The 27,667-nt window shown below is 36.6% G+C and overlaps 1 protein-coding gene across 3 annotated transcripts in view; it reads left to right on the top strand.

Moving 5' to 3' along the window:
• Nucleotides 1-27,034, top strand: part of CCDC34 (coiled-coil domain containing 34) — a 33,676-nt gene extending 6,642 nt beyond the window's left edge. The window contains exons 3-8 of one of the 3 annotated variants that reach the window (XM_074230404.1): nucleotides 1,134-1,241; nucleotides 13,582-13,740; nucleotides 14,411-14,552; nucleotides 16,607-16,751; nucleotides 25,393-25,476; nucleotides 26,888-27,034. In XM_074230404.1, the coding sequence (XP_074086505.1) occupies nucleotides 1,134-1,241; nucleotides 13,582-13,740; nucleotides 14,411-14,552; nucleotides 16,607-16,751; nucleotides 25,393-25,462 (624 nt within the window). In that variant the 3' untranslated portion in view covers nucleotides 25,463-25,476; nucleotides 26,888-27,034. Of the gene's footprint in view, nucleotides 1-1,133; nucleotides 1,242-13,581; nucleotides 13,741-14,410; nucleotides 14,553-16,606; nucleotides 17,705-25,392; nucleotides 25,477-26,887 lie in introns of those variants that run through there. The other 2 variants (XM_074230405.1, XM_074230403.1) reach the window with 2 other exon arrangements.
• The last annotated feature ends 633 nt before the right edge of the window (nucleotides 27,035-27,667 follow it).

Here is a 27,667-nt window from a genome sequence, read left to right as displayed (position 1 = left end):
TGCAGTCAAGTGACATCAAAGCAGTTAAATAGTCAGGGATGTGAACTCAGTTTCATTTTTCTGTAGCATTTACTATAATGTCACTGAAAAACTTAAGTAGGAATTCTTTTCTTCTCTAAGAAAAAATTCCTCCTTTGACCTAGGTCTAACTTAGAAGCTTTTCTTATTACCTTCCCCAGTCATAGTTCTTTTGAATTATTTGTTGGTAGTGTACTATGGTCACAAAATTTTCAAGTTTAAAAACTCAGCAAAGTACAATGTAGCTGAATACTTCAAAATCATAGAAAGAAACTAGTGTTAATAGTTAATGCAGGCATTTGCATCTCTCAAAAGTTTACTTTTTATAAACAAAAAAAAGGAAATTCTCTCCCTTCTGTTACCCTCTTTGGGGAATAAAAAAGGGTAAAGCAAAACCCTTGTAATAAACATGCATATAACTTAAGACAAATTCCTCCTTGATCACATCCAATAAATAGATTTCTTTTATTAATCTCTGAGTTTTTCACTTCTATCAGGTAGAGAGTGACATATTTCATCATCAGTTCTTTGTAGTCATGGTGGATTATTGTATTAAGTAGAGATCTGAAATCTTTCCAACATCTTTATGATACAGTTTACAAATTTATAAATAATTCTCCTGCTTCTTATCATTTCACATATCCCTCAGTTCATATACCGCTTCCCAGTTTTCTCTGAAGATCTCCTTTTTCATCATTTCTTACGACATTGCATATTCATTACTCTCATGTGTGCTAGAATTCTCAAATTGATGGGTCCTGTTTTAATTTTCCATTTTTTTTTGCCTCCATTAAAAGAGATATTCTAAATTTTTTGTTTAAATGAATACTTTTCCTCTCTATTTGCTCTCTTTTAGTGTAAGCTAGTAATAGTATTGCTGGGTCAAAAGATGTGCTGTTTAGTAACTTTTGGGACACAATTCCTAATTACTTTCTAGAGTGTATTCATAACTCTTATTAATAATGGTACTTATGTCCTCAGTTTTTTTTTTGCAAAATTTTAAATCCTAGCAATCATATAGAGTAGTAGTACCCTTTTTGTTATATAAAGTTATATATAATTTTACATGTGATTTAAATACTTTATTAAATGTTCCTTTTTGTACTAAATAATAGGAACTAAGTCTACAACAAGAAAAAAAGAAAGAAGAGCAAGAGCGTGAAAAAAGAAAAAAATATGCTGAAGAAAAACACAAGGAATGGCTTCAAAAAAAGAATGAACAAGTAAGAGTTAGGCACTGAGGGTCAGATTGGGTTCCCTTATTGATGTTATCCTGGTTCTCCTCTTACCATTCCTTGATATTTCTTTAGCTGTTTCTCCCTCCTACTGTTTCAGTGCAGGAATTCCCCAGGTTCTTGCCTCTGCCCTGTCTTCTTCCTCCTACACTCCTGGACAGTCTCTTCTACCTCCCTGACCTTACTCACCTTCAGGGTACCCAATCCTGAATCTCTCCAGCCTCTTTTCTTCAATGACTTTTTTTGATATTTCCTTTTGAACCTCCTTATCTGTAGGACTTTGGGCAAATTTAACAAATCTTTGGCCTTCAGTTTCCTCTTCTATAAAATGAGAAGGGGCTTGGACAAGCTGACCTCTAAAGTTCCTTCCAATTTTAAATTTGTGGTCCTTTGAACTCATCATTTTTTTTCAGATAATTTCCTGATTCTTTTTTCTGTTGATGGTACCACCATTCTCTCAATAAACTAAACTTAAAAACTAATCTTTGTTATCCTCCTTTTCCCTTTCCCTTTCTCCTTCCATCTAGCTTCTCTTTAGTCTTCTTTCCTTAACTCATTAATATCTCTTGGTATATACTTCACTTCCTTGTGTGAATACTACACAGTTTAAACCCCTATTATCTTTTGCCTGGATGATTGTTTCCTGACTGGTCCCTTGTCCTCTAGTCTCTCCCCCATTCCCTAGTTTACTCCATATTTGTTGGTAAATTATTTGGTCTTTTCCTCATAATGACAAATGAATCGATCAAGGATCCAGATAGGTGAGTCTGAGTCCTGTGGGAATATACAAGCAAACCCTTGTCCATATGTTAAAAGAACATCAGGACCTTTCCAGGAGCCAGAAAGTAGATTTTTCCACTTAACTAGTGGCTTTGTAGTTTTTTCATGTACTAACCAGTGATTGGCTGCAGGTGAAAAACCATTATTATCTATAGATAAATGATTTAAGACAAACATTGCATGGGATAAAATATGATGCGAAGAATATTTGTAATCATTAGCTTGAAGTGTGTCTTATTTGTGTCTTAAGCATTTGATTAGCTCTTTCCACAATGGCTTGTCCTTGAGGATTTTATGGGATCCCTGTAATATGAGTAATTGAAAATTGAGAACAGAAATTTTTAAAAGATTTAGATGTATATGCAGGGCCATTTCCAATTTAATTTTATTCATTTAAAGGGGGAATGCTTTCAGTACTAATTTTCATATTGAATGTAATTATGATTGTACTTTTTCAAAATTATAATCAAACCTCATAGTTTATACTAGCAAGGGTTTCTGAATCGCAGCAAAATGTAATGTTTTGACTTTATCAATTATACATTGTGTAACCAGTTACAGAGTCTCCCTAGTAGTGAGGTATCGAGTCATTGGTGTAGGATTTTAAGTCTGGAAATCTAAGTTCCATCTCCTTCCATAACTAGAACTTCACTTGTAGCATTTCTTCTCTGCCATTGACCTTTGATATGACAATCTCTTTAATCCTCTGATTATATAGAATGTCTTATTCTGGAAACTTTTTTTACAGTATTCCAACTGGACAGTTCTGGCATGGTTGTAACCTCCTCAATCCCTCTCTGTGGCCATAACCTCTTATCTTTCTCCTCTGGTTTCCTCACTTCCCCTGGAATTGCCCTTGATACTCACTGTGACCTCTTGTGTCCTGACCCTACCTTCTCTCAAGGCTGTTTCTTCCACTCTGGTTTCACTTGTCTTCATATCCTGCCTTGATTGACCTAATAGTAATCTCCCTGGATTCCCTCACTTTCCTGACTGTCCACAGGAATTGTTCCTGTAATTTAGGCTCACTGGAGAAAATGGAGTTGACACTGCATTATGTATGATGTCTCCTGAAGGTGAAATGCTTAATGTGTTGGTTAAGGAAACTCTCCCTTCTAATAAGGGACAAGAAAGTGACTGCCTCCCAGCATTTGGAGGCTTCCAAATTATGTTACTAATTTAGGTCATTTAAGTCTTTGTCCCTTGGCTTTCTTCTCTATGAAATTTTATGGTATTAATCCTCTCTGAGTAATTTACCAGTCCATCTGTTTTTCATGTTATTTCTTAACATTTTTTTCTCTTATTTTACAATACCTTCCTAAAGATCAGATAAAAATAACATGATGAGTTTGCTATTTTTAGTCTTCTCATTCTAAAGCTAAGTAGAAATATTTTTGTGCTACCTTATTTTGGACTCTGCAACCTCTGTTTTGCCCATTCAGGTTATATATTTGGAAGTTAACATAAAAGGTCATTTTTGGTATATGAGAAGTACTTATAAAATCTGAAGGAATTTTATATAATCTTTTTAGATATTTAGTTCAATTAAAGAGAGTGTTAAATCTGTACTGTAACTCTTCACCATATGTGGTAAACCTTTTTCTTCCACAATAACAAATAAATTTGAGTGCACACATAATTTTACCATGTCCTTAATTAATATTGAGCCAATATTTACCTCTCTAAAATGTTTTCCTCTTGGACCTCCTTTTTCTCTATGGTGCCAAGCAAAATAGCTTTCATATGGCAGCCTTCTGGTTAGCGGAAGACATTTCTCATATCCCACTTCCCCGACCCCCATTCTCAGCCCCTGACTAGCTAGCTCTGGGCCTAAGGAGGTGTGAACATGACAAAGGCTTTTGGTTCATGCATTTTTGAAATTCATATTTATAAATTCCATTGTGCTATGCTATTCTTTTCCTACTAAAAGCTTCTTATCTTATCTTCTAATTCCATGAAGCTAATTTTACTGCACTAATCAATTAAAAAGGTTTCTGGATTTCTAAGAATGTACTATAATAGTATGAGATGATAGATTTACTATTTTAATTGGTGGCATTAAATCTAATCTGGTTATGTGAGTTGTGACTGTTCTCTTTTGTATGGAAATTTCAGCTGGAATTTAATTAGGACAACACATCCTGTGGGTACAAATTGCCCATCAGTCATTTAGAGAGTCAGGCTGGGCTCAGATGAAGATGCCTTTTTTTTTTTTGGCAGTGGGATTAAGTGACTTGCCCAAGGCCACACAGCTAGGTAATTAAGTGTTTGAGACTGGATTTGAACTCAGGTCATCCTGACTCTAGGGCCAATGCTCTATCCACTTCGCCACTTGGCCTCCCCTGCAGATACCTCTTATTGGGAGTCATAGGACCTGGGTTCAAATGCTGGGTCTGTTGTTTACTCTTTATGTGATCGTTCTCAATTTCCTCATCTCTAAAGTAAAAGCTTTGACTTCCTGGGTGAAACCAAGATGGTGGAACAAAACCAGGATGCTCCTGAAGCTCCCTGAGTTTTTCTCAGTTTCCCTCTAAAACACCTGTCAATGAAGCCTCTAAACAGACTGTGGAGTGACAGAAACCACAAAAAAAGAGAAATAACTTTTCAGCTCAAGATGTCTTGGACAGTGACTTCAGGAAAGGTTTGTCTCACTTGGGAAAAGGGAGGAAGTGCAGCCTAGGTGGGGAATGGGGAAACCATTGGGAGACTTTTAGCCACAAAGCAGATCAGTACCTGAGACCCCTGGGTCCTGGCTCAGCAGGCCAGCAGTGAGGGCCCCACAGAAGGCATGCTGTGAGCCCCAGAACACCAGTGCAAAAGGCAGGACTGAGTCAAGCACCCAAATGGAAGGAGCAAGCCCCCAGCATGGAAAACCAGTGACCAGACCTCTAGACCCCAGCACAAAAAGCTTGGGATTGTGCCTGCTGTGCCCCAGGAGCAGAACTCACCTTTTAAAATGAGCAAAAGAATCCAGAAAGAACTCTGACCATGGGAAACTACTCTGGTGACAGGGAAAATCAAAATGCTACCTCAGAAGAAGAAAGCAGTGACAAGATGCCTACTTGTGAATTGATCCAAAAAAATCCTCTTGGAAGAATTAAAAATGAATTTTAAAGATCAAATAAGAGAGAGGTAGAAGAAAAATTGGGAAAAGAAATGAGAGTCATGCAGGAGAATATTTTCCAAAAATTGGGGGGAAAAGCACAAAAACGACTGAAGAAAACAATACCTTAAAAGTAGAATTAGCCAAATGGAAAAGATAAAAAAGACCAAGTGAAGAAAATAGATTCTTAAAAATTAGAATTGAACAAGGGAAAACTAATGCCTCTTATAATACATCAAGAAATCATCAAGAAAAATCTAAAGATCAGGAAAACTAGCAGAAAATGTAAAGTACCTCATAGGAAAAACCACCTACCTGGAAAAATAGATCCAGGAGAGATAATTTTTATGAAGTATTGGTCTCCCTGAAAACCATGATTAAAAAAAAAAAAGCTTGGATAGTATCTTTCAGGAAATTATTGAGGAAAACTTTCCTAATATCTTAGTATAGTCCTTGAAAGAATCCACTGGTTACCTCCTGAAAGAGATCCCTAAATAAAAATTCCAAACGATATTGTAGCCAAATTTCAGAATTATCAGCAAAAGGAGAAAATACTGCAAGCAGCCAAAAAGAAGCAATTCAGATACCCAGGAGTGACAGAATTATGTAGCTTCAACATTAAAGATCAGAGGACCTGGAATATGATAAGCTAGAGAGTAAAGGAGCTTGGATTGCAACCAAGAATCAGCATTTTCTTTGAGGGTAAAAGACATTCATCAGAATAGGGGACTTTCAAACTTTCCTGGTTAAAGCAAAGCAGAACTGAACAGAAAATTTGGTTTTCAAATTCAAGATGCCAGGAATGCCTGAGTTAGTCAATAAGACTAAACTGTTTACATCCCTTACATGGGAAAAGAACACTTGTAATTCTTGAGAATTGTTTTTCTATTAGGTTAGGTGGAAGGAGTATATAGTTAGAGGATATGGGTATAACTTGATTATGTTGTGCTGATGTTAAAATAAAGACAACATAAAAAAGGATTATACTGTGAGAAGGGGAGGCAGAAGGGGATAAATCACATCACATGAAGAGGCACAATTATAGTAGAGGGAAAGAGGAAGAGTGTTAAGCATTGATTGAATCTTATTCAATGAATTTGACTCAAAGAGGGAATAACATGTGCCTAGCTGGGTTTAGAAATTTATCTAACCCTATAGGGAAATAGGAGGAGAAAGGGGAAAGAAAGGGAAAGGAGTTGATAGAAGGAAGGAAAGAGTTAGGAGTGGAAAGAAAAGGGGGAAGGACTGATAGAAAGGAGGATAGATTGAGAGAGTAGTGGCCAAAGCAAAATACTGGTAAGTGATGGTGAAAGAAGAGAGAAAAAAGTAAATAGGAAAAATAGGATGGAGAGAACATACAGAATTAGTAATCATAACTGTGAATATGAATGGGATAAAACAAAAGTAGATAACAGTGGATTATTTACCAGAATCCTACAATATACAATTTGAATCAGAGATAGACACAGGAAAGAAAAGACTGGAGCAGATTGTAGCATACTTCAGCTGAAGTTAAAAAAGATAGAGTGAGCAATCCTGGTCTTATACAATGCGAAAGTAAAAATATATCTAATGAATAGAGCTAAGGGAGGAAACTAAATATTGCTAAAAGGCACCATAGAAAATTAAGTAATTTCTATACTAAATATATATATGCACCAAGTGTTATAGTATCCAAATTTTTGGAGGAGAATTTGTGAGTTACAGAATGAATGAATGAGCCAAATAATAATAATGCTTGTCCTTCATTAAAAAAATTTTTTTTTTAGTAATTTAAGGCAATGGGGTTAAGAGTGACTTGCCCAAGGTCACACAGCTAGGTAATTACTAAGTTTCTGAGGCCAGATTTGGACTCAGGTCCTCCTGATTCCAGGGCCAGTGCTCTATCCACTTCACCAACTAGCTGCCCTTGTCCTTTAGTTTTGAAGAAGACCATGATATCAGGGAGGTGATGCCATGACAAGCACATGAATTGGATTTGAGTGAGGGAGTGCTGTGCTAAGTCATCAGTTTTACTTTCTCCTCCAGACTCATCTGGATCTCATGGCCAGATATGGATCAGAACAACTAGAGATGACCCTGGATGCAAGGCAGTCAGGGTGAAGTGACTTGTCCAAGGTCACAAAAGAAGTGACAAGTGTCTGAGGCTGGATCAAACTGCTGTTCTCCTGATTCCAAGGCTATTCACTACGCTATCTAGCTGCCCTAACAAATCATAGAAACAATCATTTAGTTCAAGAGAATGACAATAATGAGACAACTTACCAAAACTTAATGTAACTAAAGTACTTCTTGGGGGAAATTTTATTTCTCTAAATGCACATGTGAATAAAATGGAGAAAGGGCATATCAATGAATTGGGCAAGCAACTGAAAAAGCTAGAAAAAGAACAAATTAAAAATACTAAATTACCAAATTAGAAAAACTGAAAATCAAAGGAAAGATTAACATAATTGAAAGCAAGAAAACTATTGAATTAGTAAATAAAAGAGCTAGTTTTATGAAAAAACCAACAAGTTCTTACACATTTATTTTCAGTTTATACTTCCTTTAAGTGTTCCTTATTATTTTTTTAAACACAATGTGCTGCAAATAGACAGTTACCATGGAGAAAATGATATGGTTATATGTATACTAGAATTTCAGTAAAGATTGTCTAAATGCAAAGACCAACAAATAGATTGTCTGTGAGTGATCTGATTTAAAAAAAAAGAAAACAGGGTGGCTAGGTGGCACAGTGGATAAAGCACTGACCCTGGAATTATTTTGGAATTATTTAAGAGATAGATAGTGGATCACAAGACACAGTTGTAAATATAACTATAAATAACTAATCTACTGTTTGATAAACCCAAAGTCTCCAACTTCTAGGATAAGAACTCACTATTTGACAAAGGCTGCTGGGAAAATTGGAAAATGATATGGCAGAAACTAACATCATAGACCAACATATCATACCCTAAACAAAGATAAGGTCAAAATGGGCACATGATTTAGAAATAGAGAGTGATACCATAAGCCAATTAGAAGAGCAAGGGATTATTTTTCTGTCATCTTTGAAATGAAGGAGAATTTATGAATGACATGCACAGTGTAATTTTGTTAACATTAATTTGAAAACTTTTAGCACAAAGAAAACCAATACAACCAAGATTAGAAGGAAAGCAGAAAACTGGGAAACAATTTTTCAGTTTCTCCTAAATATATATACAGAACTGAATCAAATGTATAAGAATACAAGTCATTCCCCAATTGATAAATGATCAAAGGATATGAAAAGGAAATCAGAGCTACTTATAACTAAGTCACTATTAATTAGGAGAATGCAAATTAAAACAACTTGTAGGTACCACCTCACACCTATCAGATTGACTTAAATACCAAAAAAGGGAAATGATAAATGTTGGAGGAGATGTGGGAAAACTGGGATTCTTGTGCTTTGTTGGTGGAATGTGAATTGATCCAAGCATTCTGGAGAGCAAATTGGAACTATATCCAAAGTCAGTACAAATGGGCATATACCCTCCCATTTAGCAATACCACTCCTAGGTCTGTATCATAAAGAGCATAAAAATGGAAAAAGACTCATGAACAAGAATATTCATAGCAGCACCTTTAGTGGTGGAAAAGAATCGGTAGTTGAGGGGTTACCCATCAATTTGGGAATGACTGTACAAGGTTATGCTATGAATATAATGGAATATTAACTGCTTTATAAGAAAGGATGAACAGGCAGATTTTAGAAAAAATCTGGAAAGACTTAGATGAACTGATGCTGAGTAAAGTGAGCAGAACCAGGAGAACATTGTGCACTTTATCAGCAATATTGTGCGATGATTAACTATCAGCTTAGTTCAGGAATACAATAATCAAAGACAATTCTAAAAGATCTGTGATAGAAAATGTTATCCACATCCAGAGAAAGAATTGTGAAATTTGAATGCAGATCAAAGCATACTGTTTTCACCTTTTTAAATTTGGTTTTTGCTTTTTCCTTCTTGTGGTTTTTTCCCTTTTTGTTCTCATTTTTCTTTCACAGCATTACTAATAAGAAAATATCTGTTACACAATTGTACATGTATAACCTATATCAGATTACTTACTATCTGAGCATGGGGGATAAAAGTTGGGAAGGAAGAAAATGAATGTTGAATATTATCTTTATATATAATTGTAAAAATAAATAATAATAATAATAATAATAAAATAAAGTGAAGGGTTTAGACCAGAAGACGACGTTTAAAGTCCTTTTCATAGGTTACTATGATTTACTTTATTTCCTCTCTTCTTAAAGCTCATCAGATTTCTTCTGATTTCTAGCTTTAGCTATTTGAACATCCATTTACAAAAGTAGGGCCCCTTGGTTCTCCTCCTCCTCCTGTCTGGCATCTCATTTTTTTCTTCCTTCCCTGTTTACATTCACCATGTGTGGTCCTCAGCTGCCTTAGACTGTGTTCATATTTTCGTCATAGCAAGGATGATTTCTTTCTTCAGGTCATTTTCATTTTGATCTGTCTAACAAACCACCAAGTGGCATTCATGTTATCCTTTTCACTGGTTGATTTTTTTGAAAAAAAAATTTCTTTCATTTGACTATTTCTTTCTATGCAATCTTATTAATTTAAACATTTAATTATTTTGAATAGCATTTATTTTCTTTTTCTTGCCCAAAATTCTTATTTTTATTCAAAGAGAATTACTTTTAAATGTTTTTAAATGAAAGCCATGTCACAATTCCCACAACATGGGATTATTTCATGTGTCAATAGTGTTTTGGTATGGCAACATGTATTTGTAGAGTTCTTGTAATAAAAGCAGCCTATCTACTTAACAGTAACAATAAACTATTATTGTTGTTTCCTCTTACTTTGGAATAGACATTTGTTTGTCTAACCAAAAGGAGAAGTGGATTAACTAGAATTGGGAGATATTCTTTTGGGAATACAAGGTAAAGGGTGCTTGGGTGGGTCATTGGGTCATATATAATTGCTAAGGTTGACCTTTCTCAGCTTCCTCCTTTTAGAGAAATGCAGAAATTAAGGGGAAGAGAAAGTAACAGCCTGAACAGGGTTTAATGGACCTTTGCTTACATGTATGTCAGGACCAGGAAATGCAGAAAAATGAAATCATCTCACCTGGCTCCCAAATTACTAGGTGCTTTTAAGGGACCTTGTCCCACATTTACAAATCTGATTCAATACCATATGTTAAAAAACAGACGAAGTAGATGTTTCTGGATAAAGCTACTTTTGTCATGAACATAACAGTACTTGTCAATGTTTAAGACATGATTTTTAAGCAAGGAAAAACCTATAATTTTATTGTTAAGTAACAGTGTTCATGGGGTACTTTGCTTCCTTGGAAACATCACCTTTGGATCTAGTGTAATGGGAAAAATATTAGATTAAGATGAGCTGGGTACCTGATCTAATGAAACCTTTTATTAATAAATTTGTGACTTTGAGCAAATCACAGAACACTTTTTTGGTCTTACTCTCCTCATCCGTAAAAATGAGGATAATAGTGCCTCATGATGATGTTTGTCTTTGTTCTCAAAGAAGACCATGACATCAGGGAGGGGGTGCTGTGCTAAGTCACCAGCCTCACTATCTCCTCTGGAGCCATCTGGGTCTAGTGGCCAGATGTGAATCAGGACGACTGGAGATGGCCCTGGATGCGAGGCAGTCAGGGTTAAGTGAATTGTCCAAAGAGTCTAGTATCTGAGAATGGATTTGAACTCCAGGGCTGGTCTATCCACTGTACCACCTAGCTACTACATGGTTCAATGAACAGAGCAGTGAATATGGAGTGAGGAAGACCTGAGTTGAAATCTGGTCTCAGACACTAGCTGTGTGAGCACAAGTCACTTCATGCTTCTTGTCTCAGTTTCCTCATCTGTAAAATGAGGTAGAAAAGAAATGGCAAAGTACTTCAGTATCTTTGCTAAGAAAACTCCAAAAGGGGTCACAAAGAGCAGTCAACAACTAAACAAGAAAAAGGGGTGCTAAAGGAAATACTGTCCACAAAGTAAAAACAATGAAGTTTTTACATATTCTGTTTATCTCAATATATTTGGTGGGAGAGACTCAAATGGGATGTGTATGAGATATTGTGTAACCATAAAACATGACAGAAATGTGTTATCACTATTGTGAAGTCTATAAATAAAATTAATAGGGAAAGCATTCTCTGTGAAGTTTGATTAGAAGTGAAAACATTTGGAGAACATCTCTGTGTTGTTGCTTTTTCCTCACATACCAATACAATGTGACTCTTCATTCCTTTAACCAGAATTAAAGGCATTAAGTGCTGTATGACCAGCACTTCCATGAATACAGAAAATAAGACCTGTCTTTGTGAAAACCATATTTTACATTTTATATTTGTAGGTTTAAACATTTTTAGGTTTATAATTTAAGAATCCTTTTGCCCGTTCTCTGTTTTTCTATTGTTCTAAAATTTTTCCCACCTTGGTGTAAATATTCGTTTTCTTCTTTACTCCTACTGCCTCTCCTGACTTTGTTTTCCTCCCTGTTAAAGTTACCAGTGTCTTCCTTGTAAGCAGGAAGCCTGTTAGAGTGTTGCTTTGAGTTGCCCCAGAAGTCATGGAGAGTCATCCCTATTGAATCCAAAGCAGACCAGGTACTCTGAGGCTGGTCCAGTCCTAAAACATCTTAACACTCTGTATACTAATTTTTCCTTATCTGGAAATATTAAAACATTTATTCCTTAGTGCTTTCTACAAAAGTAGCTTTTAATCATTTATCTTCTTTTGTCTCAGTGAGGAATTCCTCATAGAATGCCTTTTCAATATTTACTTTGATAGTTTTTCCTCATTTCATTTATCTGGGAAAATTTTGAGTTGATACGAGCTTACTCATTCATTGTTCATTTATTTGTATATATGCACTTTTCAGTTTACAATTCAGTTGCATTACATTCAATTTTATTTTATTTTCAATTCTAAATTCTCCTACCACCACTCTCTTACCCATATATTAAAGCAAAAAATGCAAAACCATTGCGCACACACACACACACACACACACACACACACAAACACACACACTATGATCTGTCTTCTCAGCCATTCTGGAAGTAGATGTTTGCTCATGAGTCCTGGAATTGTGTTTAGTTATTTTATTGGTCAGGGTTCCTATGACATTCAGAGTTGTTTGTCTTAGAACATTGTTATCGTATAAATTGATCTCCTGGTTTTGCTCACTTCACTTTGTATATCAGTCTTCCTAGGATTCTCTGAAATAATCACCTCAGTTATGTTACATCAAAGGTTTCATTCTCAGTGAATAATATAAATGGTCAAGGTCTCAAGCTTGTCTACTACTTATTTCAGAACTGCTGAGGGAGAGGCTAGTTTAAGTGACCCTTGGGATGATCTCTTCTAATTCTATGACTCTTTACCAGAACTGCTGTATTAGTAACCAGCTGCTGTCCCACAGGAAATATTTCTGCCCCCACCCTCCTGTAGTAGCCACAGCCACTTACTAACGTTTCTGTAAAAGGTAAAGTCTTTAGATTGTTTCTCTATTTCCTACTGTTGAGGGCCTGAAGGGGTTTATTTCCTCCCTCCTTTTCCACTTTTAATAGAGTAGTACTTGGCCATTTTGTATGTTTGGAACATTGGGGTGTTTTTTTTTTTAATTTTAGAGGAGATTAAATATGCATTTTTAAGATTTTCAAGGAAGGAATTGAATTCTAGCTCTTCTTGGTATTTATTCTGTGGTTGATGCCACTACCTACCCTTTCCATATTTTTATTCCCTAAGCCTTTATTCATGTGATCATTTTCTGTAGGTGAATTAGAGTTTATCTTATGCCTCCAAATGAAATGGAAACAAATGTTCTTCCGTCATGTGAAAACATTTTTAATATGTTAGAAATGTACTGATAGAAATTTGGGTTGATTTTAGCTTACCTCGAAATGATGTTTATTGTGTGGAAGCAAAATTATGTATACTTGGATACTAAGCAGAAAGTGAAATCAGTTAATATAATGTAATAATTTTTTATCACTTTGTATAATTTTTGCTTGTATACATGCTGAAATACATTGCTTCTTTGACCCTTATTTGGAAGTATGCCTACAATATCAATATTGGTTTTATTTTTTCAATCCCCAGAACCTTTCACTTTAGGTGGTTAATGGATATTTATTGAATTGATTTTCAGGTGTTAATATTTACAAATTGAATTATCAAGGAAATATACATCTCCATAATTGCTTTTTTTTGGAGTAAATAGTTTTATTTTTATAAGGGTGCAATTTAATGAAGTTTTATCATTTGAAATTGTTAATTTTTCATCTGTTTTTAAAGGTCTGCAGGATTGAATGTTAGATATCTCTTGGCTATAAACAAGAACATCCAGACTCAGTTATGTTGTTAAGTACATTTGAAGGATTTTCTCGTGCTTCTTATTTTTAAAGGGAAAAAAAGAAAGGGAACGGAAGCTTAATAAAGAAATGGAAGAAAAAGCAGCCAAGGACCTAGAGAAAGAGTATTTGCAAGAAAAAGCTAAAGAAAAATATAAAGAATGGTTAAGAAAAAAAATGGCTGAAGAACATGAGAAAAAAAAAAAGGAAAAGGTATGGCTCCAGTGTGGTGCATAGGGTCTGTCATGGGACAGGGGCCCTCATCCTTGCTTTGCTGTGACACACAATAATTACCTAAGGTGTAGTCTAAATATTGATATTGGTTCTTTGACCATTCTGATTTTATGATCACAATTGAAAAATCATCTCTTGGTTTTCTTGTGAGCTTGGTTTATCTGGGGAAAATATCCAGACATTAGGTAATTGGCATGAGATAAGTTATTCTCTGATATTCATTATTTTTGAATCCTATATTTAAGACATTAAAAATCTTCTATTTTTAAAGAACATGCTATCTGGAGTTTTATGTTTGTTGTGAGTGGAGTTTTGTTTAGCTTAAAGCAAATTATTATTTACTTTGGAATCTTTTGTAGTACAATGCTATGGAATTGTGTCATTATAATGGTCAAAATAGATATTTTAAAAAAAAGTAAATGGCAGGTTTTCCTTTGGGCTTGCCAACTTGAATGTTTCTGTGGAGAAAGACCTTTTCACTATGTCTTAGGTGAGAGTAAATTACACAGAAATCACTCTCAGATGAGTTATTGTATGTGGTTCATGAATGATTGAAGTAGATAGTTAATAGTCTTTTAGGTGGAATGACCAAATCTTACCTAGATTTGAATATTCTCCTTGAAGAGATCTTTGATTTCATCATTTTAAGGAAAAAGAAAAGCAGCGGCTTGCTGAACAACAGGAAAAAAAAGAAATCTCTGAAAAGAAGTTCAAGGAATGGCTTGAAAATGTGAAAAACAAACCTCGTCTCATTCCAAGGAGCTATGGTTATGCCAATGGGAAGCTGACAGGTTAGTTCTTGTTTTCTGTGACCTAAATAAAGGCAAGCGAGCTCATGATTGGGGGAGGAAGATTTATGTTGTTTGTTTCCTCTTGGAAAAAAATAGCTTATTAGAAAAAACCCTTTTATCTAAAATTACTGTTTCAGCAAGCTGGGTATAAGATCTATATGCAATTACAAATTCAACTGTTTTTATGAATCAGAATTGGATTTCTTTTGAAAGCAGCAGTGAATTTTAAAGCACTTGTAAAACTATGTTTTTAGATCAGTGAGAATGTTTGATGATGGAAATGTAATATAAAAGTTGACATTTCTTCCAGTTGGCCCACGAAGGCTTATTTTGGAGAGGTTTTATGTTTGCTATTCTTTTAACCCTATCTAAATTGGAGCTCCAGATCTCTTTGGGAGATTATTCTTGTAACTCCAAACACCAGACAGCACATGAACCAGACAAAAAACCAGTTGCTCTTTATGCTTGGTCTGATTATAGATGGTGGGGCAGAGTTTCTTTGTGCTTTCTGTTGGAAGCTCATAACTTGCTGACAGCTGCCTTCACTTGTCTAAGTGATTTATTAAAAATACTCCCATTCTGTTGTGTTCACACAATAGAACATATTCCAGACTTTGTTTTGACCACCCTGGTGAAGTGTGTGTTGAAATAGCTTCACTGTTGATGGGGTCTGCCATTGTGTGACTGACACATTCCTGCTGCCTGGGCGTAGGCCTCTCTTGCGTGGCGAAGAGGTCATCAGTTACAGATACTGAACTGAGTTAGCTTGTTTGAAGAAGGGCAATAATTGAGTGGCACCAGTATAATCAGAGACAGAGCTGTGACTAGCTATCCCCTTACCAATCAGCACTTAGTTGTTAAATTAGTTAAATTTTTTGAGCAGGTTTATTAAATGAACTTTTTATTTTAAAAACATTTTTATTGATAGGTTTTTTTAAAGAAATATTTTTGTAAGAATAGTCATAATAATAGCAGGTGGAAAACAGTACATTAATTTTTTTAAAAAGCACTTTATATATTTCATTTGATTCCTAAAAGTAACCTAAGTAAAACCCAGGGGTAGGAACTGAAGGTACTATTATTATTCTCATTTTATATATTGAGATCTTGACACTTGGAAAAATCTCAGGTGACAAAGTAAACACCAGAAATAAAATTCAACCAAGTCTCGCTGAACTCTCTGGCCTGTATTCTTTCCACCATGCTCCACTGTCTCTGCTCTAGCAAACTTAAATTGTTCTGTAGTCTTTGTATCCAAATCATGATCAAAAATTTTTTTTTAACATAATTTTGAATAAAATATTTGAAAGGAGGGCGATTTGGGGCTTTGCTTGATGTTTATCATCTGACTTTTTTTCACAGTTTTTGTATTTTAACTCTTAGAGGCTATAATTTCACTTAATTGCCGGCATTCATTACAATAGGAACTGTTGACAACTAATTGTATATTTAAATGATTGTAATGCAGTGAATCTTTGCTAATTCAAAAGACATGAATCTAGACTTTAAGCAAATTTAGACAATGTATATGATTCACATTGAGTTAAAAGTTCTGTATCATTTCTTCTCTGCCAGTTTTCATGGCCTTATTTTTGAGACTTTGAGTTTTAAATCAGAAACATATTTGGAGAAGAAACTCAATATAATGAAGGTTCCTTTCAACTATCATCCTTGCCAGTTTAAATTTTAACTAGCTCTACTCAAGATGTTTTGGTAGTAATTTTTGTTGTTTAAGCTTCAGGATGTCACACGAACATCTAGCACAATGACTGGAATTCAGTAGTCATATAATGAATGCTTTGTGACTGACTGGCTATATATATTTCTTTTAAATATGCTCAAATTCAAACTTTTCCTACATCCAAACTAGTTACTATAAGTCATCTCCAGTTGTCCAAATCATTGAAGTTTTGCTTCTATTCCATTTTGAGGTGCAGATTTTAAATTGTTTTCCCAACTGGTTTCTGAATACATTGGAAATGATTTATTGTCTTTCTTAGACTTTTAAACAATGTGAGCTTTTAGAGAATAATCCGTCTATTTTTCATTTTTAGGTTACTACAATGGAATTGCTTACCCACCTCCAAGCTTTTATAATCCAATCCCATGGAAGCCTATTTACATTCCCCCACCTAATGAGCCAAAAACTTCTATTACTGTGAAGAAGAGCAAAAGACCTATGTCCATTCAGCCTTACAGGTCCTCATCTTTGGTCTTTCATAAAAACAAGGGCAATCTTTGCCTTGGAACTCTGTGCAGAATACAAAGATAGTATAGATACCGATATAGCCTCAAGGCTAAGATACCCACTTTAAAAAACAAACAAACAAACCTATAACTATTTTTGTTACTCAGTATTCACTCAATACTGGGCAATGTGTGTGATGATTTACCATTTACCATTTTTATATTTGTTAGTTAATTAAGGGAGATATTTGCACATTTTTTATTTTTATAAATGTTTTGATGTGTGTTTATAAAATTGGTATCTATGCAATTAAGAAATGTTTGTATTTAATTTGTCTATAACCATTCTGTAATACCAATAAAATCAAAGATTGTTCTTGTGTTTTTCCATGGCATATGTCCACAATATATGTTCTTAGGATTATGTGTAGCAATGTGATTAGAATAAATCTTTTGTAATAAATAATTTTAAACTGCTTATTCCACATAACCCTTAGAATAATCGTTATAAGATGGCATTTTATAGGAATCAGAAACTAGAGTTGATGGTGATTTTACTATTTCCTGCAAAAATTTTGTTTGAAAAAACAAATCACTAGTCAGCATTTATTATTGTTCTGAAAACAAAAATATGAGAATCCTGGATAGGCTTCTCCGTTGAGGACAGGATTTTTTAGCTATGGATCTCAGGTAATGCTTTGGAAAAAATGTCACTTGGATGGTAATTTCTATTTAAACTCGACTGAAATAATGTGTTTCCTAAAATAATATTATTTTTTAAAAATTTACTTGCCCAAAATATGTGTCCCAGAATCATGCATTTTTACTGTTTATAAGGAAGTCAAATACAGATCATTTTTGCAGTCTGAAATCACCAATATTATTGATTAATAAATTGAAAACAACAGTATCAAAGGGTTATTTTTTAAAAAAGCCCTACAGTTTTATTAAAATTGTAAACTTTTTGAATCATTGTCTGACTTTTTTCTTTTAGAAGAGCATGAACTGAAAATTTATTGTGGCATTTTAAAAATCAGTGCATTCTTGTCAAAGTGATACCTGTTTATAGAATTGCTTTACAGCTCTGTTCTTGTCACATGAGCCCAAACCAGTGATTTATCTTCCTAGACATGATTATTGGTCACCAGAGCCTCTGACATTTCTTAAGAACAATCAGAGCAGGGGTGGCTAGGTGGCGTAGTGGATAAAGCACCGGCCTTGGAGTCAGGAGTACGCGGTTTCAAATCCGGTCTCAGACACTTAATAATTACCTAGCTGTGTGGCCTTGGGCAAGCCACTTAACCCCATTTGCCTTGCAAAAAAAAAAAAGAACAAACAGCCTCTCTCATTGCTGAGCTGTGGGATTTGAACCATCATAACTGTACCAGCAGGCAGACAGCCTTTGGGGAAGGGTGATTTAGGGATGGTGTGATCGGCAGGTCTTACAGTGATTAGAGGTCGTTTAGATTCACTCAAATGATGTGGGAGATGTGGAGGCTGCATAGCAGCTTCAGGACAGTCTTGACTATTCTCTCAACTTCCAGGCAATTATAGTAGTACATTCGCCAGTCTGTTGAAAATATCAAGTCTAGGGCGGTTAGGTGGTGCAGTGGATAAAGCACCAGCCCTGGAGTCAGTAGTACCTGGGTTCAAATCCGGTCTCAGACACTTAATAATTACCTAGCTGTGTGGCCTTGGGCAAGCCACTTAACCCCGTTTGCCTTGCAGAAACCTAAAAAAAAAATCAAGTCTGCCAGTGTCTCAATACTGTAAGTGTAGCTTTAAAAATATTTGATGGGGGCAGCTAGGTGGTGCAGTAGATAGAATACCAGCCCTGGAGTCAGGAGGTTCCGAGTTCAAATCCACCCTTAGACATTTAATTGTCTAGCTGTGTGACCTTGGACAAGTCACCTAACCTGATTGCCTTAAATTTCAAAGTTTTTTTTAAAAAAACATTTGATATTAATCCTAAAATGTAGCATGGTGAGAGTAGCAAACAGAGAACTAGAGAGTGAAGAAGGCCAAGTATACTCTTAAAAAACTTTTGGACCAGATAGTTGACTTAGTGACTTGTGACTTTGTACTGAAATCAATACTTAATGTATTGTTTACCTACTGTGTGCAAAAACAGTGCCCACTTTATTCAAGATCATAGAAAAGACATGATCCTTGTTCTTGTGGCATTTGTAGAGCTGACACAAATCTCTAAAGATATTTATTATTACTATTTTATCAGTATAGCAATAGAAAATGGCAAGACAAAGTTTCAAGGGGAAAGGCAGTGAACACAGGGAAGGCCTCGCACCAAGGGAATCTTTCTGAGATGGCCTTTAAGGGTGACTAAGAATTGGATAGGACAAGAGTGGGAGGGTACTGTGCCAACAAAGAGAGCGTTGAGATTTGGAGGGCAGTTGAGTTTGACTAGAGGGTAGGGCATGTGGTGGATATGGCTGAAAAATTAAGATGATGCTTGGTTTTGAGGAGAAGAATTCCAGGTAGAGAAGTTTGATTTTTATTGAGGTCATACTAAGGACTAAAGACTGAAGCTCCTCGGTGACTTGGCCATGTGTATCCTGAGGTTCATCTAAAAATTGAATGGATCCTAGATTAGAGGTGAGAGTGGAGGTAGAAAATGCTTTTAAGAGGCTACACTGCAAATCTGTAAAAGGGCTTGTCCTGAGGATAACATTAAGAGCAGAGGAAGTAGTACTATGCCTGAAGGCAAAATATCTGACTCCTGGCTCTGACACTTGATGTGTGATGGTGGATGAGGCATTTAATTTCTCAGAACCTCAATTTCCCTAGCTGTAAACTGGGGATGTTCCAATACCTTGTTCCAATACCTATTTCCCAGAGTTAAGTGAAAAGTACTTGATACACTGTAAAATTCTGTCAATCTGACTGCACTTGCATGTGAAAGGTGAGGGAGAAGAGTCAAGCCCAGCCCTAAGGTTAAGAGTGTAGGAGACAAGGGGAAAAGTGGTACCATAGGGAGAAATAATTCTCAAGGAGGAACATACTACTTGGGGAAAAGAAAAGCAGGTTTTGATATGTTGAATTTGAAGGGCAAATGGCTCATTTGGGTGGAAAAGTCCTACAAGCATAAGTGTGTCTGGGGCTGCACAAGAGAGTTCCACAAAGGATCCAGATATAGTAGTGATTTGCCACAGTGTTAAAACCTTGAGATTGCCAAGAGAGAGAAGAATGTATGGAAGGAGAAGGAAGCCAACAATGAGACCCATGGAAGATACAGGATTGGAAAGGAGATGAGGCAGCAAAGGTGAAGGAAGGCATTTTGACGAGGTTCTAGAAATGATGGATTTGGAGACTGGATCTAATTTGGACCCTAAGGTTTCCTCCCAGCAGGACTGAGCATGGTATAACTTGAGATGTCTCCACAAGGAACAGCAAGATAGATGAATGAAGAATCCTAGTAAATAGGAAGGGGATATTGAATTGGGGCGGCTAGGTGGCGTAGTGGATAAAGCACCGGCCCTGGAATCAGGAATACCTGGGTTTAAATCTGGTCTCAGACACTTAATTACCTAGCTGTGTGGCCTTGGGCAAGCCATTTAGAAGAAAACTGGGAAGGAAGACAGGACTTCACATAGAAGAGGAGACCCAGAAGTTGAGTTTGAAATCTAGGTTGTAAGCAGATCCCCTAATAGCTCCAAATTCTGATGCTACTGATCTTTCAGTAGCTCCCTCAGATTCACTGTCAGTGGAATCTCGGCCCTCTTCATAACTTCCATGCCTGGACCCAAACCCTGTTCAATCAGTTCATTTCCCCAAATTTGGCTTCCCTAAGCTTCCAAAGCCAGTTTTGACCACATGACTGTTTATTTACTTTAATATTTCACTATTTACACTCCTAGGATTCCTTGTCATCCATGACCTATCCCCATATGAATGAATCCTCATCCTTGAGTAAGTTCTACCATCTGGTTTCTCCACTCATGTTTGTAACCTCGGAAGAAGTCATAGTCAAGCAAATTTCACAAAGTTGTGATATTCAAGTTCAGTTAGGCTTCATGCTTCTACCCCTCTACCTATTTTTTAGCACATTCTTTACATCATGTGATCTGACTCTAATTTTGTTTCTATCTATACCTTCCAACTTAATCCAACATGGGCTTCCTCAGCCCACCTGTCATCAAATTTCTTAATAGTCTTTCTCTTCCTCTCCTTCTCTCCCCTTTCCCCACCCTGTTTCTGTCTCTTCTTTTACTTCAACTCCCTATATGATAGCTCCTTTGCATCTTCCTTCAAAGGTATTTCCCCTAATTTTAACAGCTTCTGCTTAATTCTTCAGTCCTATTCAGTATCCATTCTGTCTTTTTCCTCCATTACTAAATCCTATGTATTGCTTGATAGTTCTATTTTGCCGCCTACTCTTCTCAACCTCTACAATCCAGCTACTATAAGAGAATGTCTAATCTTCTTCAGTGCTTAAGTCTTCTCCCTGAGATGATCTCCAATTATTCTGTATGGATCTTGTTACGTTGTTAACCTGTTCTTCAGCGGCAGGGTTTGGTTTTTACCTTTCTTTGCATCCCCAAAGCTTAGCATGGTGTCTGACATGAATGCTGGATAAAATCTTTGACTCAAGAAGGGAGGTCATTGGAGTTGAGGAATGATGTAGTCAGGTCATTGAGGACTCATCTTCATAACTAATGAATTCCACAAGGAAAACGAAGAATCAAGTACTAATATAATTGAGAAAGTTGGGAGAGTGGATGACTCAGAGGCCAACAGATAATAACATTGTGTGAGGAAGAGTCATTCAGACCTGACAGATGTGGAAATGTCAAGAGTGAACTCAAGGGTCATGCCTGAGAGAACAGGGAAGGGCTAGTTATTGAGATGTTGATGGGTTCACCATCAACCTGGTGATTGACAGGAAGACTTCTCCTTTGAAGGACATCCTTTCCCCTGCAAGAACACACAATTGAGGAACCCAAGTTCTCCGAGAAGATCATTCAGATCACCCGGTTACCCGAGTCTGCCCTGGTCTGATATGCAGGGTTTTCATCAGGGCAGCAAGACGATGCAACAAAGAGTTTGGAACCTGGAATTGGAAGACCCAAAGTCAAAACTGGCTTCTAAGACTAGTCATGTGACCTTGAACACGTCACCTCATCCCTGGTTGCCTCAGTTTCCTCATCTGTAAAGGCTCCTAACTCCTAGGGTGGTTGTGAGGATCTAGTGAGAAAATGCTTATTTCCTTCACCCTTTTGTCCTCAGGATGAAGCCCTGCAACAAAGGGTCAGCTTAGAAACACTGACCATAAGCTTCAATTGACACCATTTTGAAGCTCCTCTTCAGTGAGGGAAATAGACTGGTACATTTTGTCTGTTTTTGGCCACAGTTGGTGCCAACTGTAAAACAGCATGATTACTACAACTTCCAGACCCTAACTTGTTTTTCCTCCTCAAGGATGTTTTTCCCTGAGTTTCTTTGTTCCATTTTGCTAGAGTGTATCTTATCCCTGGTGTAGGATCTGGCTTCAGACCTTGAGATCTGGTTTTCAGTGTAGCTGAAGCATTGTGGAAAAGGCAGTTTGATACAAGTAAGGAACAAATGTGCAAGGTTGTGACTTGTTTTACAAACATCTCATTTAATCCCCACATTCTGGGCTGTTAAAAAAGACTGAGTTTGAGATATTCTCTCTGATGTTAGCTTTGTGACCACATGAAACCTCTCTGAGTCTTAGTTTCCTTGTCCGTAAAACGAATATAACATTATTTCTAAGACTTTGCCTCATGGAGTTGCTGGAAGGAAAGTGTTTTATTTAGCTCTACATGTATTTGTGAATTATTGAAATGAGACTATTGCAATCCTTCACAGAACAAAGCTGAGTTAGACAGTTTTTGATTGTTTAAGTACTTTACAAAAATCAAATTGACACACCAGTTAAAAAAATAAATTTTAAAAATGGCAATAATTTGCTGCATATGGTAGTACCTGTCTGTAATTCCTACAACTTGGGAGGTTTGAGGCTTGGGAGTCCTGAGCTACAATTTGCTAATCTAGTAGCGTGTCTGCCCTAAGGCCAACTCTTAATATAGTGAGACCCATTCCAACCCAGAGAGAGATGGGTCATCAGGCTGTCAAAGGAGGGGAGAACTCCCCCAAGTCAGAAGTGGAGCTGGTTAAGCTTTCATTTGGAGCCTCAGTGGGACAAAAATAAAAAAATTGAAATAATTTGTTTATGCCAATGGAAGAATCTTTGGAATACCATGTGAAAATTAACTTTGAGCGGGGCAGCTAGGTGGCATAGTGGATAAAGCATCGGCCCTGGAGTCAGGAGTACCTGGGTTCAAATCTGGTCTCAGACAGTTAATAATTACCTAGCTGTGTGGCCTTGGGCAAGCCACTTAACCCCGTTGCCTTGCAAAAAAAACCTAAAAAAAAATTAACTTTGAAATTGAACAACAAAATCAGACTGGCTTTTTCCCTAGAATTTGATACTGAAGCAACACAGGTGGGACTTTACTTGAGATGAACTGTTGTTTCATCAACTTGAGTATTCCTTCCACCAATGCTAATCAACATCTATAAGTATCTCTGGCCAGAAAAAGTTATTACTTGTTAACTAAACTTTTGATAGACTGGCCTCTATGGACTTGTCTAGGCTGGTTTTCTGTTTTACATTTATTTTTACATTACCACAAAAATATGGAATATTTGATGTCATTCTTGCACAATTTTAGTATATGTGCTGCCGAAGTGAGTATGAATAGGCTAGTCTTCTAAGGGTGACACAGGCTATTATGAGCCCTCCAGCTTGGTGTAAGCTAGAGGTCTTGCTCTATTTTATTGATCTAGAAAGTCACTTTCATGGCCCAAGAGGTATCAGAGGAAGATTCCTATGGGCTCAGGTGCCATCTTTATACAGATGATTTATGTATGTCTCCTGATCTCTAGGTCTGCATCACTACCTTTTGGGCATTTCCAACCGAAGGCCCAGCAGATAGCTCAACATGTACAAAGTGGAACTCATCTCTCTCTCAAACCTGAACTCTCTTCTGAACTTTCATATTTATTGAATGTATCACATATTATAGTAACTCAGGCCTGCAATCTGGAATCATCCTTGATTTTTCACTCTCCCTCACCTCATGTTTTCATTCATTTGCCAAATCTTTATGAATTTGGTTGGCACAGAATTTCTTCTATTTGTCCCTTTCACTCACACTGCTTTCACCCTTATTCAGTATCTTATTATCTCCTCCAATGGAATGGAAGTTTCTTGAGGCCAGGGTTTATTTCATTTCTATTTTCAGTGCCTACCTCAGTGTTTGGTACATAGGAAGCATTTAATAAATGTTTTGTTGTGTGATTGACTTTAGCCTAAATCAAGAGTTCTTAAATGGAAGCCCATGAATTTAAGAAAATGGATAACAATATTTCAATGTAATTGGTTGTCTTTATAATCCAATGGATTTTTACATTAAGTATTTAAATATATATATATATATATATATATATTTATATTATTCTGAGCTATCTAGTCTTCACTAAATTGCCAGAGTGATACAGAACACATTAAAAGTTAAGAATTCCTGGTCTATGTGAATAAATATCTAGAATTTCTATAGCACTTTACAAATTTTATCTCATTTGATCCTCAGAACAATCCAGGGAAGTTAGTGCTATAATTATATCTTCCTCATTTTACAGATAAGGAAACTGAGGCAGATAATGATCACTTAGCTAATAAGCATCTGAGACAGGAGTTGAACTGAGGTCATAATGAGAGCTGTTTCTTAATGATTAGAAAAGAAGAAACTTAAACCTCCTAAGGAACCTGTCTGTTAAACTTATTGAGGAACCCAACTTCCAACTCCACTATTAAAGTTCCTAGAAGATTAGCATTAGCTTCCAATTCAAAGAATCCTTTATTGCATAAGGATGCAGCAGTCTTTTCTTAGTGATGATGACTTAACCTTTTCTAGTGCAGAAGGGCCATGACTAAGGACAAAGCCAATTAAAGGAGATCTGAGCAACTGAAGATAAAAAGACTGGATTCTCTAATGACCAATGAAATAATTTCATTGGGAGCTCTCCCTGGTGCTATTAAAATCATGACTATTGTCAACCAAACTATAACTAGGGTTAGAGTGACTAGAGCCAGTGTGTGTGTGTGTGTGGGGGAGGGGGTAGTCTTTTCTTTCAATGAATATTTTGCCATCCTTGTATCTTGTATTTCTCCACTAACTCCTGGGATTTTTGAGATTGGAGAGGAAGAAGAGGTTGTTGGCCATACTATGGGGGGAGGGAGTAGGATGGACTCCTCCTAAAATAGGTTCTCTCTCCTCCCCTCACCCCCAGTTTGGCTAAATTGCATTCATTTAAAGTGGACTGTTGGGAGGCTAGGTGGTGCAGTGAATAGAGCACTGGCCCTGGTTTCAGGAGTACCTGAGTTCAAATCTGGACTCAGACACTTAATAATGACCTAGCTGTGTGGCCTTGGGCAAGCCACTTGACCCCATTGCCTTGCAAAAACCTAAAGAAATAAAAATAAAGATAAAGTGGACTGCCCTGGGGACCAAGTTTTTCATGTGTGTGTGTGGGGGGGCGGGGGATGTCTGGCATTCCTCCTATTCACAGATAGGGAATCTGTGGTCTTTGTTTTCTATCTCACATCCAGGGTTTCTTCTGACAAGCCCAATCCCCCATACTCCAGTTTGCAGATTATAAAAATGAGGACCACAAACTGAGTGATTTGCTCAAGGTAGGTCCCATAGCAAACAAATGACAATCATGCAATAGAAATCCAAGTCCTGTAATTGCAAACCTAGAGCTCCCTGGTTCAATGCTGCAATGTTTAAAATTGATCATAATAAATATCCCTAAAGGGTTTCTTTTCAAAAGAGGTCCTCATCTTATCTGTAGGGCTTTAAACATAACTAAAGTAGAATAAAATGAGTAAGACTTAAAGCAAGATAGGTTATGGGTGTGCACGTTGGCTAAATTTCACTAAGAATAATTGTTTTGCTGAGTAGAGAAGAAAAGTATTGTTTGGATTGTTTTCAACAGGCTAGCAACCCCAGAGAAAAACACTTTGGTCTTACAGCAAAATGTTAACTACAGATTATCCATGTGGAATATTTTCATATTGCCTGGGGTGAATATTCCTTTTCTCTACTATCCTTTCATAAACTTTTTTTAAAAAAAAGATAAAATATTCAGGTTAAGGCATATTGAGTATTCTGTCTCATTACCTTACTTACTCTTGATATTTGTGAATGCAGTTAGGGAGGCACAGTGGAGAAGAGTACTGGGTCTGGAGTCAGAAATTTTCATCTTCCTGAGTTCGAATCAAGCCTCAGAGACTTACTAGTTGTATGATCCTAGGCAAGTGACTTGACTCTATCTCAGTTTCCACATCTGTAAAATGATCTGGAGAAGGAAATGGCATTCCAGTATCTTTACCAAGGAAATCACAGATGAAGAGACAGATATGACTGAACAACTACTATTAATGTTTGTGAAATTACCAAATCCTTCAATAATTCTTCAGTAAGCTTCTTGAAAAGCCAGTTGTAAGTTCTCTTAAGTGGTACTGGTCTGGGAACACCTACTTGCAGTAGAAAAAAGAAGCCTCTTTCCTCTAGAATCCAAATATTGGGGTCTAAAGGAGTACCTCTCAGTTAGCCTTCTGCTCCTCCTTGAGTCACAGATTCTGCCATTTGGAGGCAGACAGCTGTTTGAAGGTCTTGTTTTAGTTTTCCTCTTCCATCTGATCCTGTGTTTGTGTGTGTGTGTATGTGTGTGTGTGTGTGTGTGTGTGTGTGTGTGTGTGTGTGTGTGTGTTCTAGCAACTCATTACTTGAATGTGTATTTTTTTCATTAAATATATCAAACTGAATTTTTGGAGGGGGTTTGCTTTGGATACATCAGAAAATTGCAGTATGGAAAAATTACAAAACCTGGGGTCTGAGAGGCTTGCACAATGTTACACATCTGTCATTAAGCATTGTCTTTCTATACACATCTGGGTTGAATTACAATTGGCATTCTGCCTTGCTGAAATGGCATTTGCCGTCAAAGAGGGTGGGGGATGAAATTGGGAGGTAGGGTTGGAGGAGATCCAATCACTTAGATTTATAATCACTTTCTGCCCTATTTTATTTATGTTTTAGGATCAGCCAAAGCTACAACTCCTTCTGGAAGGCTTGACCAGCACAGCCCCAGAGTGCCCTTCTGGAATCTTCCTGATTTCTGAAATGATTACTGAGCATCTGTACTATTTGGCCTTTAACAACAAGTGTCTTATATGTGTTGTTTAACTTTTCTTGTATGTATTCATTCATTCAGTCAGTCTTTATTGGTCACCTTATATGAGTTGATGGGGGACACAAATCCATGGACATAGAGATGACCCTCAAGAAGCTTCTATATCACTAGGAGATACAACATAACATAGATATAGAGTTGGAAGGAAATTTAAAAGTCATTTGGCCCAGCCCCCTTATAGAGAAGAGAATTCTAGAAAGATGGCATCACTTGTTAAGGGTTACCAAGGTGATCCAAGAGGGAGGATAGTTCTTCCTTTCAATGCATCTTTATTTTGCCATCCCTGTATCTTGGTAATTCTCCACTAGCACCTCCTGGGAGTTTGGAGATTGGGGAGGGGGAATGGGACTAGGACAAACTGAAGAAAATACCTTCTGTCTCACAATCAGTCAACCAATCAACGATCAGTCAACTAATCAATCAACATTTAAAGTGCCTACTATTTCCAGGCTCAGTTTTAGGCCCTGGGGGTACCAAGACAAAAAAACAGTATTTAGGGAAAATACACTTTGTCAGAGAATATAACATGTACTCATATAAGTAAATACATGATAATCTTAGGAGAGAAAGACCACTAATAGCTAGGGGAGGAAATGAGGAAGGCTGAATTAATATAGCAGGTAGTC

This window comes from Macrotis lagotis, chromosome 3, assembly GCF_037893015.1.
Source record: "Macrotis lagotis isolate mMagLag1 chromosome 3, bilby.v1.9.chrom.fasta, whole genome shotgun sequence".
NCBI classification, from domain to species: Eukaryota; Metazoa; Chordata; class Mammalia; order Peramelemorphia; family Peramelidae; genus Macrotis; species Macrotis lagotis.
This window is presented reverse-complemented; position numbering and strand designations above follow the sequence as displayed.